Source organism: Orcinus orca, chromosome 2 (assembly GCF_937001465.1).
Source record: "Orcinus orca chromosome 2, mOrcOrc1.1, whole genome shotgun sequence".
Taxonomy (NCBI): Eukaryota; Metazoa; Chordata; class Mammalia; order Artiodactyla; family Delphinidae; genus Orcinus; species Orcinus orca.
In genome coordinates, this window is record NC_064560.1 from 15,629,938 (window position 1) to 15,649,567 (window position 19,630).

The window sequence follows — 19,630 nt, forward strand, 5'->3', positions numbered from 1 at the left end:
TTGATTTGAAATGCCTGACTACAGCTTCATCCCAAATGCAAATTTTAAAGTAGTGAGAAGAGTGTCTGTTTCCTAGACTTCACATTCACAAGGACTGCTTCAAGGTTCATTTAGAGTGATTTGAAATGAGGTTTAAAAAAATATAAACTAAACTTGGTATCAAAAACTATTTACCCAACATTACTAATTTTTTAGAGAAATGAAAATCAAAACTACAATGAGGTATCATCTCATAACAGTCAGAATGGCCACCATCAAAAAGTCTACAAATAATAAATGCTGGAGAGGGTGTGGAGAAAAATGAACCCTCCTACACTGTTGGTGGGAATGTAAATTGGTGCAGCCACTGTGGAAAACAGTATGGAGGTTCCTTTAAAAAACTAAAAATAGAACTATCATATGATCCTGCAATCCCACTCCTGGGCATATATCCAGAGAAAACCATAATTTGAAAAGATAAATGCACCTTAATGTTCATTGCAGCACTATTTACAATAGCCAAGACATGGAAGCAACCTAAATGTCCGTCGACGGATGAATAGATAAAGAAGATGTAATACATACACACGATGGAATATTACTCAGTCATAAAAAAGAAACAAATGAAATAATGCCATTTGCAGCAACATGGATGGACCTAGAGATTATCATACTAAGTGAAGTCAGAGAAAGACAAATATCATATGATATCACTTACATGTGGGATCTAAAAAAAAATGATACAAATGAACTTATTTACAAAACAGAAGCAGACTCAGACAAAGAAAACAAATGTATGGTTACCAAAGGGAAAAGGTGGTGGGGAGGGATAAATTAGGAACTTGGAAGTAACACATATACTCTACTATATATAAAATAGATAATCAACAAAGACCTATTACATAGCACAGGGAACTATACTCAATATTCTGTAATAACCTGTATGGGAAAAGAATCTGAAAAAGAATACATATATGCATACATATATGTAGCTGAATCACTTTGCTGTACACCTGAATCTAACACAACATTGTTAATCAACTGTACTGCAATAAAAAAACTAATTAATTAAAAAGAAACATTTACCATACTATCAGCTAAAATCTAAAACCCAACATGGGATAATATAGGCAATATGAAAAGCAAAGTGTGTGAAAATAATACATTGGAAAATAAGGATTGCTAAAATAAGAGTAAAGTTGAACTGTAAGTAGCCACAAATATTATCTGTGTATTAATTTCAGAACATGGCTTATAACAGACACAGAGCAAGCTACCAATTAACCAAAATCTGGAACACCATAAACTAAGATTATTACAGTGTCCATTTGTGGTAATATAATGACCTACAGATTCCACAGAGCTAAATATAATGTCATGATTAAGAAGATGGAAATACCTTCACATTGTATAAATTGCAGAGAAAGTTTAGCTGTATATAAAATGAAACAAATCACCATTTGGATTTGAATCTAACATTTAACGATTATTTTAAATTAAACCTCTTATTCTGAGATAATTGTAGATTCACATACAGTTTTAAGAAATAATACAGAGATACCCTTTGCTCAGTTGCCCCAGTGAAAACATCTTGTAAAACTCTAGTACAGTATCATCACCAGGATGCTGACATTGGTACACAACCTTCTGTCACCACAAGGATCACTCCTATCCCTCACTGTCCTCTTGTAGCTGCACCCACTTCTCTCCCACCTCCATCCCCTCCTTAACTCTTAGCAAGTATGAATCTGTTCATTTTTTAATAAATTCATTTCAAAAATGTTATATAAATGGAATCATGTGGTCTACAAACTTTGGGGGTTATCTTCTTTCAGTCAGCATAATTCTCTGGAGATAGATGCAGGTTCTTGCATATATCAATAATATGTTCTTTTATCACTGAGTCAGTATCCACGGATATACCACAGTTCATTTATCCACCCACCCACTGAAGGACATATGGCTTATTTCTAGTTTTTGGCTATGACAAATAATGCTGCTATAAACATTTGTGTACAAGTTTTTGTGGGAACATAACTCTTCCTTTCTCAGGAAGGAACACCTGGGAGTTTAATGACTAGATCATATGGTAGTTGCATGTTTATTATTTTTTAAATTTGTTTAAGAAACTTCCAAACTGTTTTCCAGAGTGGCTGTACCATTCTGTAGTCTCTTCAGGGACATATGAGTGACCCAGTGTCTCTATATCCTTCTTAGCCTTTGGTGTTGACACTTATTTATTTATTTTTATTTTAACCATTCTGATAGGTATGTAGTGATATTTCATTGTGGATTTAACTTGTATTTCCCTAATAGCTAATAATGTTGACAACCCTTTCATAATTTTTTTGTCATCTATTATAGTCTCTTTAGTGAAATGTCTCTTCATGTCTTTTGCCCGTTACCTAATTAAATTATTTATTTTGTCTGTTAATGTATTTCACTAATGCATGATTTTCATTGTTTGAACATACCACACGTTATTTGATGGAGTCTATATATGCATTAGGAGGACAGAATATGTGTGATTCCTTGAAAAGACTCAAAGGAGGGTCAAAACTGAAGTGAAGGAGCAAAGATGGGAACTAGAACGTGCTGAAAGAAGAGCATGTGTGAAAATTTGATATTTGCTTTTCCTTTTGTGCTATGGGAATAGTCATATTCAGTCATTCTTCTATTGACTGACATTTGGGTCAGTCCTAGCTTAGAGCTTTTATAAACTCTCTGCTTTGAATTCTTTTCATGACTCTTGGACACACAAGCAATTATTTCTCTAGAGAATATACAAACAAGAAACAGAGCTGGATAATGGGATATATGCCATCTCAATTTTACTTACTATTGCAGTTATTTTCCAAAATTGTTATACCAATTTACTCTCCTACCGAGAATATACAAACATTTCATTGCTTGTTCTACTTTCTTGGCAACACTTGGTATTGCCTTTTAAATTTCTACTCAGCAATTGCATACAGATACTAGCTGCTTGTGTTTTGATTTGCATTATCCTGATTACTACAGTGGGGGAGCATCTCTTCATATGTTTAGTGGCCGTCTGTACCTTCTCTTAGGGGGAATACCTACTTATGTCTTTTGCCCATTGGCTATGCTTTACCAATCTGCAGGAATTCTTTCTTTATAGAGGAAATAGGGTAAGTTGGTTTAAAGTACAGATTCTGGATCTTAAAGCTTGAAACTTAATCCAGGCTTATGTCCAGCCAGGTTTTAGAATGGATGGGGGTACAATCAAGACCAGAGGTGGAGGAGTTAGCCTTCATCAGCTAAGAGAGATCCCACCTCATTTAAAATAGGAAGAAAAGTTGTACATTTATTTGGAGAAAGAAGGTGGACACAAGGGTTATACATAGAAAACTAAAAAAAAATCTAAAATCATATTAATTATTAGATTATCCTCCTCATATTCAGTGCTTTATTGGAGAAGCGGTACTCTGATAACAAAGTGTGGGCATTGGATTTTTCCTCCGTACAGAACTACTGAATGAGTTGTCTATGGCACTACATCATGTTAACACACTTCTATCTGTGAGATATGGTGATTATTTGAACATCTGTCATGTGGGAGATGGGGAATAATGTTTTTCTAATGGACTATGTTGGCATATCTCAATGCCCTTCCTTTACTTTAAAAATGAATATCTTGGGGCTTCCCTGGTGGTGCAGTGGTTGAGAATCTGCCTGCTAATGCAGGAGACACGGGTTCGAGCCCTGGTCTGGGAGGATCCCACATGCCGCAGAGCAACTAGGCCCGTGAGCCGCAACTACTGAGCCTGCGCGTCTGGAGCCTGTGCTCCGCAACAAGAGAGGCCGTGATAGTGAGAGGCCCGCGCACCGCAATGAAGAGTGGCCCCTGCTTGACGCAACTAGAGAAAGCCCTCGCACAGAAATGAAGACCCAACACAGCAAAAATAAATAAATTAATTAAAAACCTACGCTTATCAATTCAAACTACAATGACATGAAATTAAAAAAACAAAACAAAACAACGAATATCTTAGTTTTACCTAGGTATGTATCTGTCATGAATAACCCACCTCATGACAACATTCTGCTTTTCTAAACATTATCTCCTAAATGACAGACATCCTTAGCCACGTTATGGGAAGCAAACAATAGCAGCCTGTGCTCTAAGCTTAACGCCTGATGGAATCTCATCATGGCTCAGCTATCAGTGAACACAGGCACAAAGTTCTATGCATCCAAACAGACAATGTGTGAAAATAAACACAGGTAATGAATTCTGGCATCAAAGAGAAGGACACTTAAACGGAAATAATATGAAAACTCCTGTTTAGACAAGTGACAGAACACATTTTTGGATGATATATATATTCATACAGTTTATTTTTAACAAAAGAACAAAAGTATATGTTCTAAATTTTACTTTTTCTCCCTTTCCTAAGCTCACTTTTCATTAGGAATTAATAGAAAAAAATGACCTGAAACTTGTTAAATGCTTTATAGTTTCCAAAGCACACTCTCACCTATTATTATTTGGGTTTGATGATCCTAAACCTGCTTTACCTCATATTATGACCATCATTTTATACATATACATATATATATATATATATATATATATGGTGGCTCATAGATGCAAAGTGATTTACCCAAGGTCATGAGTAATAAGTGGCACATCTGGGATTCAAATCTAAGTCTGTCTCTCTGGCTACATGTCCAGTAATCTTCTGACATATCCTGAAGCCCACTATGAAATTCTGTCAGTTAAATACCTCACACCTTGGGAGATGAGCTGATATAAGTTGTGGTGTCTTTTATCACTCTGGCAAAAAGGGGAAAAAATGCATCCAAAGTCAAGAACAACTGCTATGTTTAGGAGTGGTGTTATCTGAAACTGGCATCTCCCTATGCATTGGAGGGACAGATCATGTGATTCCTTGAAAGGCTCAAAGGAAGGTCAAAACTGAAGCAAAAAAAAAAAAGAAAAAAAAACTGAAGCAAAGGAGTAAGACTGAGAACTAATTTTGTTTCCCTTCTTACTTTCCAAAATACTCATTAGATCCAACCCTTCTGTAAAATCTATGACATACACCTAAGTCTTGTGTTGGTGGTTTTGTTTTCAATGAATGGATAAGATCAAAGGGGAATATGGTTTTCTATGTTTAGTGAAAACAGCAAGGTAATTGTAGCAGAGCATCAAGTCAGGGGTCTCAGAGTCCCAGACAGAAACTAGAACAGAATAATCAATGGCTGAAAACATTGTTGAGAGTTTCAGGTAAAAGTACACAATGCTGAGAAGCAGCTTCCTGGTAAGCAATTCACTGGGGGATATAAAAATAAGCTCAAAAATATTAGATAATGGTTACCCTTCAAAGGGGAGATGGCCCTTCTTATGAACATAAATTTCCATAAAAGTAATGATTTTGTTCACGCATCTCCTTCTACATTCTACTTGTAGTTCTTACTTCCTTCTTCAGATACAGCAAGGAAGATTTTTTTTTAAAGATTTTTTTGATGTGGACCATTTTTAAAGTCTTTATTGAATTTATTACAGTATTGCTTCTGTTTTTATATGTTTTGGTTTCTTGGCCACGAGGCATGTGGGATCTTAGCTCCCCAATCAGGGATCAAACCTGCACCTCTGGCTTTGGAAGGCGAAGTCTTAACCACTCGACCACCAAGGAAGTCCCAAGGAAGATGTTTTAAATATTCTTACCAAATTCAGAAATATTAAGAAAATTAAAGTAATGTCAATACATGCAAAAGACTACCAATGCCTCATTTCCAGTCTCTTCTCAGAAATTAAACTTTTGCAAGATTTTTTTGTTGTCATTATGAAATTCCTACTGAATAAAATGCTAATTATTTTCATGAATACATACATAGACTTTTTATTCACATAGATATATTCATAGGCCATTACAAGGAAAAAATTAGTAAGTTTCTTTCTCTTCTCTGTGTATAGAATTTCATGTATTTTCAAAGCAATTATCATACATGAGACGGTACAGATGGATGAATTGAGTATTGTGCCTTGTATAATGATTCTGATCCTAGTGATTCACTTGGAAGTTTCTAAATTTAACAGAACTTTTCAAAAGTGCTGACTTAAAAGAAGTTAATACACGTTATGTGTGTGCAAAAAATATAATACGGAGCTATCACTTCCCCCCAGAGACCTAGGAAAACAAAGTGAACCTATAGTCATCCATCAGTCATTCAAAACCATGCACTGCCATTTATTTGGCTCTAGGTCACTGTCCAACTATGCTTGCATTTATAAAACTTTCTTAGAAATTTAATAGTATCTAAGCTACTCAGAAAAATACTATATGTTCGGGGCTAGAAAGTTTGGAGGAAAAAAATGGGAGATTTTCAAGAAAGCAGGATATCTCAGAAACTTCTAATGTGAAATAGAAAATACCACATCTTAGCTACAAATACATTATCTGGAAAAAAATTATCTGGAGCTCCAGATCAACAGTGTGCCTTTAACCATTTTATCAAGTATAAAAATATTTTTCAAGTACTGAGGTATCTGAAATATTGTATGAGTTTTTGCAAATGATGTTTATTGCTGTGTGGATAGAGTAGTAATAAAAAAGCATAAATGCACTATAAAATAACTACTAACTGTATATCTGTAAAAATAAAACTATTCACAATCTTTCCTCATCTAAGTAAACAAAGTAAATTGCAAAAAAAAAAAATTCAACTATATGTCCCCATCATATTTTGTGCTCAAATGTCGAAAGAAAATGAAAAAGAAAAAAATGTCCTTTAATTTTGACTATTTCTTTTTCTTAATTTATCTTCTGTTTAGACATCTTTAGGAAAAAAAAAACTTTAAAAAGAAAAAAATTGCTTGGCAAAAACTTAGCTTGTTTAGTGCCATTTGAAGTATTATTTTCTGCTTTTCAATATATGTATGTTCCCATATGTGTGTTTCTGTATGTTTTTTGACTACAAAGAAAAATTAGCTCCAATTTTAATGAAGCTAAGAAAGTTATTATTTTCATCCTAACATAACTTTTCTCAAAAATAATTTAAATATCCCCCCCTTCAAAATTGAGTCCTCCTCTAAACTAAATAATTTTCTCACCATTCTGCCGTAATTCAGAAGCCATATGCATCTCTAACTTTGGTGAGATTTTATTTGCTGCATGACCCCAGTGAAGTCAAAAAGAGTCAAGTTAACTCATTAAAAATATGACTGCTAAAAGTCCTTAGGGCTCATGAATGCTGATGAAAAGAAATCCATAAATTCACAGAAAATATTATTTCACCCTTCCCTTTGACCTCAAGTCTCTATGTCACTTCAATTGTTAACACTCAGAATAATGATCCCTCAGCTCGTAATACTGAAGAAGTATATGCTCTCTTGCCACCAGGAGGTTAGCATAAAAGAGGACAAAGCAACGTACAATGACCATCTGTAGGATGTAGTAAATGGCACATCTTGAATTGAAAATAATATTGATCTGTATCTGTAATCCTCAACAGTCTTCAGTGACTCAGTCATGGAAATGTGCATGTTAAAGTCTTAATATATGACTATATGATACAGGAAATAAAATGTTAAATTCTTGATCCATAAAGTAAATCCATAAATAAATGGTCTAATTCATAAAAAGAACAGTAATTCAGTGAAGTCCATGCTTATCTTTCTATTTTCTATTTTCTATTTTCTTTCTATTTTCTATTTTCCCATTCTTGAGAGAATGACATCAACCACAAGATGATACAGGGTTTTAAATTAGGACCACAAAGGTAGTGGTTTTGTAAAGAATAAAGACTCAGTCTAGACTGCATAGACAATTCCATCTTTATGTCCCACCCCAAATATTCCCCCAGATCTTCCATTTTGTAAATTCCTTTTACTATATACTTACATATTGTTCTCCTTGTTTATATTTAAGTTCACTGAGATATTGGAAATCTGTCTTATTTATTCTAACAGGTACTTTATGTGCCTAAAACGAACTATTTATTATGGAGGAAACAAAAATAAATAGTACTTGTATCCTACCTTCAAGATAGTGGTAGAAAGTGACAAGGGCCAGAAGAATGTAGAAAAAGTCATAGATTTTTAAAAGTTATGGATAATGAAAAGGCATGGATAAGAGCATAGAAGATAAATGTGAATGGATAACATGTGGCACTATTTACTGGATGAGAAATATTTTAAGGGAAAAATTAAGTTTAGCAATGGTGTTAAAAGTTGGAAAGCTTGCCCTTACAAACGATGCAGAATGATGTCCCTCACAAGAGAAGGAGGGTTCCCAGAACACCACAAATGGGACTTGCAGAGAGGCATGTAGGAGGGTATAACATACATTTTTTAATGGGGTTAAAAATTAGTTCTTGGGGAGTAAAATCTTAGACATTGTAATGGTGTGTGGCCTTCCGAAGTTCAATGTTACCCAGAAAAATCTTATTCTTCAGTATTTAATTAATCTTGTTGGGGTTTTTTAATATCACATGAGCAGCACTGATATGGAAAATTACATAAAATGTATGCAAGACGAGGGCTACAAAATGCTGGTGAATAGATGGTTCTGACTGGAGAACCTTCTCTTGATTGTTTGTTCAATCTTATGGTCGTATCATGAGAAGTAACCACTGTGGGCCTATTGGCTGCCATTGACTGTTCTGTCAATGCTGTTTATGTTTAAGCCTAAGTGATTTTGTGTATAACTTGGGCTATAAGAACTAAATGAAGAATTTATATATTTTTTATTTAAATCTACAAAAGCTATTCAACCCATCATGTCAATTGCTGAAAAGAAAATAATGTCAACAACGCTTGAATGAATATCTAGCAGCTAAGCTGAAAAGTGTTTTCTCATTCAAGCAGAAGTTAAAGTTAAGTTCATTAAAAATAATCTTTAAGAATTTGATTTTTCAATTGATTTTCTTCTGCTGTCCAAAAAGCAGTTTGGGATTATTTTAAATTTGATTAACGTTATGACTAGTGTTTATACAAATTGCTAATCTGCATTTATAATTTGGAACATTATTAAATATAAATGTATTACAGGTTACTCAATAAATATGGTTATAAAGTTAAAGATAATAAAAAGTCAGAAATGACTGAAAATGACAAAAACAGTAAATGTAAGCAATACTGTATTAAATAAGAAAAATAAATTCATAGTACCAGATAAACAAATGTATGCTATAAACTTTAAAGGGTCAAATAAATGCTTACTTTATTATTATCATTAATATTATATCTTTAATCACTACCTGATAATTGGTAAATTCAGGATCCACTGAATACATCTTAGACTTCTCTACCTTTATGCATTCTTTCATTTGAAATATTCTCCCTTCTTTCCTCTATTTATCCAAATTCTTCTTATCTTTCAAGATCCAGTTCAAATTTCTCTTATTTCCTCTAAACACTTTCATTCCACAAATATTTTAATAGCTTTTGAATTCCTAGAATATTGGATGGTTTGTTCTCTATAGTCGGCATTTAATTATATATGGAAATCCTGTACGTTCACTCATTCATTTCAAACACCTATTATACGTTATACACGAGGCCCTATGCTACATGCTACAGATAAGACAGGAAACAAGGCAGATACAGTCTCTGTACCATGAAAGCTCCCTAGCCATCAGACAATAGAGCTCTACACATAGACAGTCAAGATGCAGTGTGGTGGGGTCATGAGACATAGACTCAGTGGTATGGGAACACATACCACTCATCTAGGACCCACCCTGTGGACCTCAGAGAGCTTCCTGTTCCAGGAATATGGCACAGCAAGTCATAAGTCATCCTCTCAGAAAGAGGACAACTTCAAAAGAGGGTAATTAAATATCAAAGAACATTCAGTTTTGGTGGGAGAGCTCCAACTGTTTCTGATAGACTGAGTACCACACTGCTGCTTTTTGCCAACAGTTAAGTCCACTCTAAACACACAAGCTCCATGAGCGCAAGGCATGTATATTCAGTAGAAGTTCACGGAAGATTGATTTGAATGCATGAATGGAAGCAAGGGGTGAAAAGAGTTGGGATTGAGCTTGCAAAGAAAAGTTGTAGTCCTAAACTAGGAATATTGTTAATTAGCAGTAAACAGTCTAAGTTAGTACACAGTACATCCAAACTGCCCAGCTTTCCTTTATTTACATCTCTCACATAATGGGATCCACAGAGGTAGGATCACAGCAGAATTTGCTACACTGCTTTGTTGGCACAATTTACAGATTATTAGAAAATATTCCTGACTTCTTTAGAAGACGTGGAGAGATGCACCAATCTGGAAAAAGTAAATTAAATATTTCTTCATTGTTAAAAATAGGTTTTAAACATTTGTTGTAACTAAAATTCACCAGAGATTACAGATAGGAATGTGCTACCTATTCATCTCTTATAGAGATAAGATTGCCAACATTATTCGGATTTTCACGTTCAGTTTGATAATACATACAAGGGTGAATGTACAAGGGGTTTTTCTCTACTCCAATTCTGTGATCTATAATTGGTAAAACATATCACCAACCTTGTAGCAGCCTCTGAGTCAGGCGTGTGATTCAGTTACAGCAGTCAGCCCACAGATAAGCAATTCTAACCAATTTTAGTAGAAACGCGTGTTGCAAACTCCAAAGGAAATTAACTGAGCAGGCGTTAAAAATTAATTGATGAGAACTTATGAGTTCCAGAAAGAGTTACTCTCATGTGCTGAAGACTATTTTAATTTTTCAGGCACTGTCCTCACTCCCCCAAATGAAATAAAATGAAAAGGAATGTTTTGCCATGGTAAATTGGTTTTAAACAGTTAAGATGCAAATATTATCGGGAAGTAAGCAAAAGTTGAAAGGAAATTAACCTGCCCTCGGGATTCCTACATAGGGCAGTCCATATACAACAATCGCACCTATGAAGTTTCTGTCGGCAGATAAGGAGTAAGCAAGTGAAGCTACTGGCCAATTATACCTTAAAATTAATTTAAAAATTAAAGTTAGATTTAAAAATGAGGTAAGTTACAATATTGTTTTTCTTCCCTTTCTTCTCCCAGATCTTATATTACACAGAAAGTCAATAGCGTGACTACTTAACGACATTTGAAAAGACACTCCTGAATCTGGGTGACAAATCTCGCAATATTTTAATCCATCAGCAGTCAGTTTGGAAGTTGCTGACTCTACCTGGCGGTGAGCCTGATAACCAGCGACTGAAACAGCTCTTTGCTGTGGCAGCACCTAAGCCCATTTAAAACTACCCTGCTCTGAACTTGGTTCAGATTGAATGTTATCTTCATTTTATGTTTATGTTTCAATGCCTTTATGTTTCAATTATTGGGAACTGGAGTTGCTTTTCCATGCAGAAAGTTCCTACTCAGATAAGGTATTTGATTATAAATGTTAACACTGAACATATAAGGTAGATACCCTTACAAAATAAAAAATTCTCAAGACCCCTTATATACAGAATATTGGTTTTCAAGAGGGTTGGAACATGGATGAGGGAAATACATCTTTATTTTTACTAACTTCAACTAAAATTTGGTATTTTCTTCAATCGTGAATACAGGCAACAAATCATAAGTATTAATAGTACCTGTGACTTTCTCACCAATAATAATAACAAATATTTTAATATCACTTTAAAGTGCCATGATTATCTCAAAAATATCACTTATGCTTATATCACCCTTTGAAATAGTAGCAGTTATCTCATCCTCTGCTAGATTTTGTCATTTAACACAAGTTTACTAAGTCACCATTTTGGATTTAAAAAATATTTTAATAATTAGTATTAATTTAACTTGTTTCTTTGTAATTCTAGTATTTTATGCATTTATAACAGTATGCTGAGAAATAAGGCAGAAGTTCATCAGACTGCCAAAGAGGTCTGTAACACACACAAACACATACACAGACTATTGATTAAGAGCCCCTGATCTTGAAGATTTCTGCTTTTAATTTAGACGTCTCAGTTTTCGAAGAGGGAAAAACAGTTATCAAGTTTGATCATACTAGAAGGCAGAGAGAAAGAGAGAGAGAGAGGGGAAGATTCTGAAAGAATAGATGGTTGCAAGTTTTAAAGATTTCGTGTTTGAATAAAAATTAAGAGCTTTCATCTAGCTAGTTTTGTTCTTATAAAAATCAAGTTACATTGCTTCCAATTCATTCTTTCTTCACCAACATTAAAGTGTAACTATTGAACATGATTTTGAAATTTTTATTTTAGAATTTTAGAATTTTTAGAATTTTTTAGAATTTTTTTTTAGAATTTTATTTTAGAATTTGTTTTTATTTTATTTTATTTAGATATGAGGTAGAGTGATTTAGATAAATACGGTTATTATTACTAGATGTTCACAAGCTGTTAAAAAACAAACAAATAAAACTACAGAAGCTGCTAAACACAAAGTAATCCCCTCCCCTCTCTAACATGTGTGGGGACAGGCCTGTGGATTTATTAATATGCAGAGATGGAAATCTCTAATTTGTATGATCTCAGAGCCACTGGAAAACTTTGATGAACAGTAATATATTTGCCTCCTGGGTATGAGAATGTTTTAAAATCTAACAGCAGAAGTTGAGTGCAGTGGTTTAGAGCATGGATTTTGGAGTTAGAATTGGCTTTAATCCTGAGGACACCACTTATTATTTATGTGACCTGGGTCTCAATTTCATGGTCTGTTAAGTTAGGACAAAATAACCACCTTACAGATTTACTCTGAAGATTAAGTGAATTACTATGTGTAAAAAAAGACTTAGCACATTGTATAGAAAAAAGAAATTGGCCACGATATGGAAGTAACCTAAGTGTCAATCGACAGATGAATGGATAAAGAAGATGTGGTGTGTGTGTGTGTGTGTGTATATATATATATGTATGTATATACACATATACATACATATATATACACACATATACATACATATATATACACATATACATACATATATATACACACATATACATACATATATATATACACATATACATACATATATATATACACATATACATACATATATATACACATATACATACATATATATATATACACATATACATACATATATATATACACATATACATACATACATATATATAAAGGAATATTACTCAGCCATTAATAAATGAAATTTTGCCGTTTGCAACAACATGGACGGACATAGAGAATATTATCCTACGTGAAATAAGTTAGAGAAAGACAAATACTGTATGTTTTCACTTATATGTGGAACCTGAAAAATAAAACAAAATGAATGAACATAACAAAACAAAAACAGACTCATAGATACAGACAACAAACTGGTGGTTACCAGTGGGGAGAGGGGTGGGGAGAGGGGCAAGATAGAAGAAGGAATTAAGAGGTAAAAAGTACCAGGCAGGGCTTCCCTGGTGGCGCAGTGGTTGAGAGTCTGCCTGCCAATGCAGGGGACGCGGGTTCGTGCCCCGGTCCGGGAAGATCCCATATGCCGCGGAGCGGCTGGGCCCGTGAGCCATGGCCCCTGAGCCTGCGCGTCCGGAGCCTGTGCTCCGCAACGGGAGAGGTCACAGCAGTGAGAGGCCCGCATACCACACACACACACACACACACACACACACACACACACACACACACACACACACACACACACACACAAAGTACCAGGCATAAAATAAATGAGATACGTGGATGAAATGTACAGCATAGTGAAAATAACCAATATTTTATAATAGCTTTTAATGGAGTATAACCTATAAAAATATTGAATCACTCTGTTGTACACCTGAAACTTATTTAACACTGTAAGTCAACTATACTTCAATTAATAAAAAGAAATCAGTCAATAACTAGAGGCTTGTCACAAGAGCAGTAGCAGTAGTGGGAACAGAAAGGGAAGTGAAACAGCAGTAATAGTAGTGAGAACAATCTTTAGAGCTGACCATATGAGTCTCTTGAAAAGTAAAACTCTGGGATCAATTTAAGTTGTTAGCATCTTAATAGAAATCTTAATAGAAGGGACTCCACTGGCTGCCTGTGAGTCATAGTGGGCAGCACTAGGAGGTAAAGGAAGAAGTGAGAAGTGCGAAGTTTAGAAAAATCTCACTTGGTCAGAAATAAACCTGGAATAAACATTGCCATGTTCTCTAAGGAACATTTATTTTACATAAATCATGGCACTGTGCTCTTGTGGGAACTAATTAATAAAACTCTGGGTGTGTTGATCTCTTGCAAGGCTATAGCTTGAAATGCAAAGATCAACTTTTCTCCCTTGATTTGGTCAAGGTCACTAATATAGTAGCGCCCAATCTACGCAGATTGAATTGTTAATGTGCTGAAACAATGCCAGAAAAGCAAATAAAGTTCTGGTACTAAAGTTTAGTTTAATGGATTTACAGCCCCCAATGCACGTGACAGTCTTTGAAAAATCGATTTTCTCTATCCAGCTTCCATGTATCCTCTCTACCCATATTCTCTACATCCTTTACTCTGAAATAATGAATAAAATCCCAACAATGTGACTAAAATAGCATCAGATATTCAGTAGGCCGAAGAGATCAAAAGATGCGTAAATATAAAAATCTGTCTGACATACCCTTAGGCACGTTAGTATTAGCAATTAGTTGTAAACCTTCTGTGGTGAGTGTGTGTGCCGGGGACAGGGTAGTGGTGGGTTAGGATGGATGGAGAATACCCACTTTTTCCAGTTGACTCTTAAACCCAACTGATGCTCATTGTTTGCTAGGTTGAGGGTAAAACAGAACCAGAACTTCCAGGCTTCTAAGTAGGCAAAGGAATCTGGCCTTTCCTTTGTTGATCTGACATTTTCCACTGCCTATTGAACAAAATCTGTATTTCCATATTGAATATGATTTTTAGATAGAATTTCCAGGAAGTATGTAAGAGCTCTGAATTAGAAGTCAGAAAAATTGGATTTACATCTTAACTTTTTTCTTAAAATACCGTATGAGCTGGGACAAGAAATACAACCTCATAATCTTAATTCCTTCATCTGCAAAATGAAGAGTTTAAACATATTTCGAAGGACCCCACCAGCTCTAAAATTCTCTGAATCGCTAAGCAAGATAAAGCAATAAGCTAATTTAATTACGTTCTTGCATCATAACTAGGTTGCTATAATCAGGAGGGCTCTCCTGAAATACATTATTTTTCTCCACTTCTGGCTTGAATATATTATGTTTTCTATCATGATGGCATAATGGATAGTCCTGAATGCCTTCAGTCAAATAGATTCAAATTCCCTACAGCACGCAGTCATCTTGATTAAAATATCAACAGTTTATCAAAGATGGAGTATTTCTAAAACACAATAATGCCCTTCAGGTAGCAGGTGTTTCTGCATTTTAGTCACATGGCTAGTTGAAAAGATGCAAAGGTCTTCTGTTTCGTGATGAGACTAGATAGACTTTTTACCTATGAAAACACTTTATCAAGCACAAGTAGATTTTAAAATTCCCCAAAAATTCTTTTTAGCATATCAAAATCGACATATTACTCATAATTAATTAACCCCATCAGAAACAAGTGACCAGAAAAATGTGTAAAATTAAATGTAATTGTAAAAACAAGTTAATTTTTATGTAGAACTCTTACTCTACCCCTGAACATTTGTTTCATATTTTGTTTTAAATCTTAGATGGTTTGAAAAGTAATACATTTAAATGTAATGCAAAATTTAATACTGAATGTAAATGAGTTAAATGGTAGGTAAAAATGACAGATGTTATCAAGAACAAACATACTATTTTAAAAATGAATTATTACTACATTCAGAAAAAGATATGACCCATGTATTTTAATTTAGATGATCAACTTTCAATCTTCTCTCCTAGAAAGAAATCAGATTGTGTAACATTCTAATCTTAATTTTTATAATACCTGAGTTCAAGTCCTAGCTCATCCACTTACTTATAACCTTGGACTTCCTACTTAGCCCATCTGAGTTTTGACTGACTCACCCATTAAATGAACACAGTGGAATGGCAGGGATCACAAGCAATTCCCATGGACTAAATCCCACTTACAAAGTGGCTTGGTCCAAGCAGTGAGGGATAGCTAATAATCCTTCTACCTGGTAGACTCTTTGTTCTCATTAAAAAAAAAAAAAAGCAAACTATTGTTTTAAAAAAGTAATTTCTCTTGAAAAACTGTAGCTACTTCATTTTATTGTGTGTGCTTTACATTTATAACTGAAGCAGACTTCAAGGAAAGAAAAAAATTAAGGTTAATTTCTCAATAAGATGCTCTTTCCATCTTCTCAGAATTCACCAATCACTTTAAGACTCAAAGATTACATTTGATTTAATTACATCTCTTTAGTGAAAAGTCTTCACGTGACTGAAAGCAGGAAATATAGAAGGAAAATGTAATATAGACAATATGTAAAATAGTACTGCTCTTCACTGAGTGTTTCCTAAAGCAGTAGCTTTGCCTTGCTGGGGTTTCCCTGAATTCACTCCTTTATAACAGGATAGTTTAAGAATCACACATATCCATTATAGGAATTATTATTCATTTTTCCCCTTAAAAAATGATTCTGTGCAATGAATATAGATCTCAGTAAAACAGAATCTCTATTTCATTATGAAGAGTAGAAAACTCAGTATTATCAGTGAGGAACACTGGGGATAAGGGTGAGGGGTGAACACATAAGTTTGGGATGTAAACATACCTGGATTCAAACTCCCATCTGTCACTGACAGGCTATGTGGCCATAGGGTGGTTAGGTTCTTTCTATGGGACCCTCTTTAGTAAAATGGGGCCCACTTTATTTACCTCAGAGGGTTGTGCTAAGAATTACATGAAATAGTGTGTGTGGGTAAATGTAACTCTCAGTATGTATTATTCTGGTTGTGATCTGTAATCGATACTGCCCTTTAAAACTAGATTGTCATTAAATTATTGGTCAGTGGTTACATGCCTTTTGCATCTGATTGCATGTATATATTTCAGACCTAGATTTCAGATTCTCCAGATTAGACTTTAATGTCGTGCATAACAGCCATTCCTGCACAAGGATTAACTCAAACAAGGGGTGTCCTGAGCCCAGCACTGGGCTCTGGGAGGGAACTACTCCCCTCTTGCAATCCCTTTACCCAGCAGTCCCTTCTCTGAAGAGCTGAGAGACATAAGGACTAAAGCCTCAAGCCTTTGCCTTAAATATTTTATAATGTATCTATTGAAATAGAATAAATATAAATGAACAGCCAGTGAGCAGGAAGAATTTCTGGAGTTGTGAGGGACACTCAGAAAAAAAGGAATAATCATGGTGGGCAAAAGCGGTCAAGGAATGTTTTGTGAAAGGCTGAATCTACCAGATTGTGCCGGCCTTGGTATGGAGGGAAGAGGGGAACACAGAAGGAGGCATTCCTGAGGAAAGGCAGAGGAAACTGGGCCAGGGGCAACATATGTATAGATTGGGAACATTTTAAAAGATGAGGAATAAAGAAAGAAAGAAAAGGTAGCATCCCTGACCCTACTGTGCTTGCCATCTGGCTAGGACAATTTCCAACTAATGAGCAAGGTAAAAATCCAGCATGGTTCCACACAGAGAGAAGCCTAAGAAGTACTTTGTAATGATGATCAGAAATAGGTATTGTTAATTACCAAAAATGAAACAATTGACCTAAAATTCATGAATATAAAATCAATATATATTATGAAAGATTTCTCTCCTTTGTAATAAATGTCACTGAATAATAGGCATATATATATATATATATATATTTTTTTTTTAATACGGTAGGAAAACGGGTCTCTAAAGATGCTGTTAAATGTCCATAGGAATCAACTGGAGGAAACACGGGAGCTCAACGTGACTTGATAGGAAGACTTATATCTCAAACTAGTTTAATTTTACATTTTATACTAATATACTATAAGAGAGGAGAAATGTAAATACGAGTGAAACAAATAATAAAAGCAAAATCCAGTGTACCAAGTCCTTCACATGGTACTGTTGAAAAAAGAGAAAAGAGGCTCAAAATGGAGTCACTTGTGCTAAGCCCCATGACAGGAAACTAACACTTAACACTTAACCTAACTGCAGTTTCAAGTTGCTTCAGGACTGTAGTCATAACCAGTCAGCACTAGGAAAGTAATCTGCCCAACAGAACCCTTCCATCCTCCTCAGAAGTGCAACCTTCCCTGAAGCAATGCATGTTTTGCTAGTAATTTCCTTTTCCTGCCCCCTTTCTGCCTTTAAAAACCTTTCCTTTTCCACAACTTGGCAGGGCTCCTTTCTATTTATTTGCTACATGGGATGCTGTCCAATTCATAAATCGTTCAATAAAGCAATTTGATCTTTAAATTTACTCAGCTGAATTTTTGTTATTGAGCAGTACAGACCATATAATCCAGTATCCCATTCAATAGAGTACTGGCAAAATACTCTTACAAGAACTTGAAGCCTTACATACATTTCAGTAAGTTTTCATATTTAAATATAAGAATAAATCACTGTGGTACTGCTGCATGTATTTTATTAGGCAGGCTTTTCTGCATTATTATGGAAGAGTCCTAAAACATAAAGTTAACTCAGGTTTTAGATAAAACATGAACTATGCAGCATTAGCTATTCACATATATGAGGCCTTTGGTATTCTGGTCAGGCATTTTCTATCAGTGTCAGGGCGCTTCACTGAAGCCCAGTGTGTAATAAAACAGCAATGGCCTCTAGAGCATGGTTTTAGAGTAAGCTTTCTTGGAATTCTAACGAGATTCTTGAAATGAACACACGTGTGCACACACACATACACACGCACACACACACTTATCTCCTTTTTGCTGCTGTTGTAACTTGCCAAAGAGTAAAGGTATATGAACCATGTCTCATTAATATTAATGTATACTTTGGTATTTTGGTCCCTGAACACTGTCACTCTGTTAAATGAAATTAAAGCCCTGACAGAGACATCTAATTAACCCACAGTAAGAAAATGCATTACTGTGTCATAGTTAATAAGCAGTTCAATGTAATCATACCTTCCTCATTCTCCTGATCGGTTCTGTCCTTTGCACGGTGTGTGCTTAGAACCAGAATGTCTAATATTAATTCCCTTAATGATTGCTCATACATGAGTTTAAATGGATAGCTGCTGTCCTTTCGGATGTACAAATAATCTAGTTTCTTTTACTGAGAAGGACTGGGAAAGAAATACCTAAACTTGTGTGTCTTAGACTAATTGTTACCGTAAAAGGAGTCTCTGGGATTCAATCATAACCACAGGGTACAACGCTGGGCTCAAAGCTGGTTCCCACGCCCAGTTTACCAAACTCCACAGAGCATCTGAACCACAAGTAGCAGCTCCCTCTGATGGGAGGAGGCTTCCCAGGGCCAGGTAAGCAAAGTTGGGATAATCTCCTTTTGGCCATGTGCTGTCTCTAAGAAACTTCACTAAGCTCAGAGGCATTGCAGGAGAAGATCCTACCTTAATGAGGACCTGAATGGACCCTGTGGCTTTTGTGGATATAAAATACCAGAAGCTCATGGTGCAGGCAGCGCTGGTTTCTTGCCACAGACCACTCTTGAGGTGCGCTTCTTCGCCCCGAAGGCCCACCGGAGTAGCCTCCAGATACAAGAAGTGCCCTGGGAACAAGATGGGATTCAGATAACGCAAAACTGACATCGAGGGGATTATGTTAGCTTTTCCATCTTCGGGTTTTTAATTACATTTCTAGGATCTGAACTGCCA

The 19,630-nt window shown here is 35.2% G+C and overlaps 1 protein-coding gene across 1 annotated transcript in view; it reads right to left on the reverse strand.

The window, feature by feature from the left end:
* The window catches only part of MALRD1 (MAM and LDL receptor class A domain containing 1), a 589,021-nt gene that overhangs the window by 252,476 nt on the left and 316,915 nt on the right, over positions 1-19,630 (reverse strand). The window contains exon 27 of the mRNA XM_049705518.1: positions 19,367-19,524. Within this exon, the coding sequence (XP_049561475.1) occupies positions 19,367-19,524 (158 nt within the window). The remainder of the gene's footprint in view (positions 1-19,366; positions 19,525-19,630) is intronic.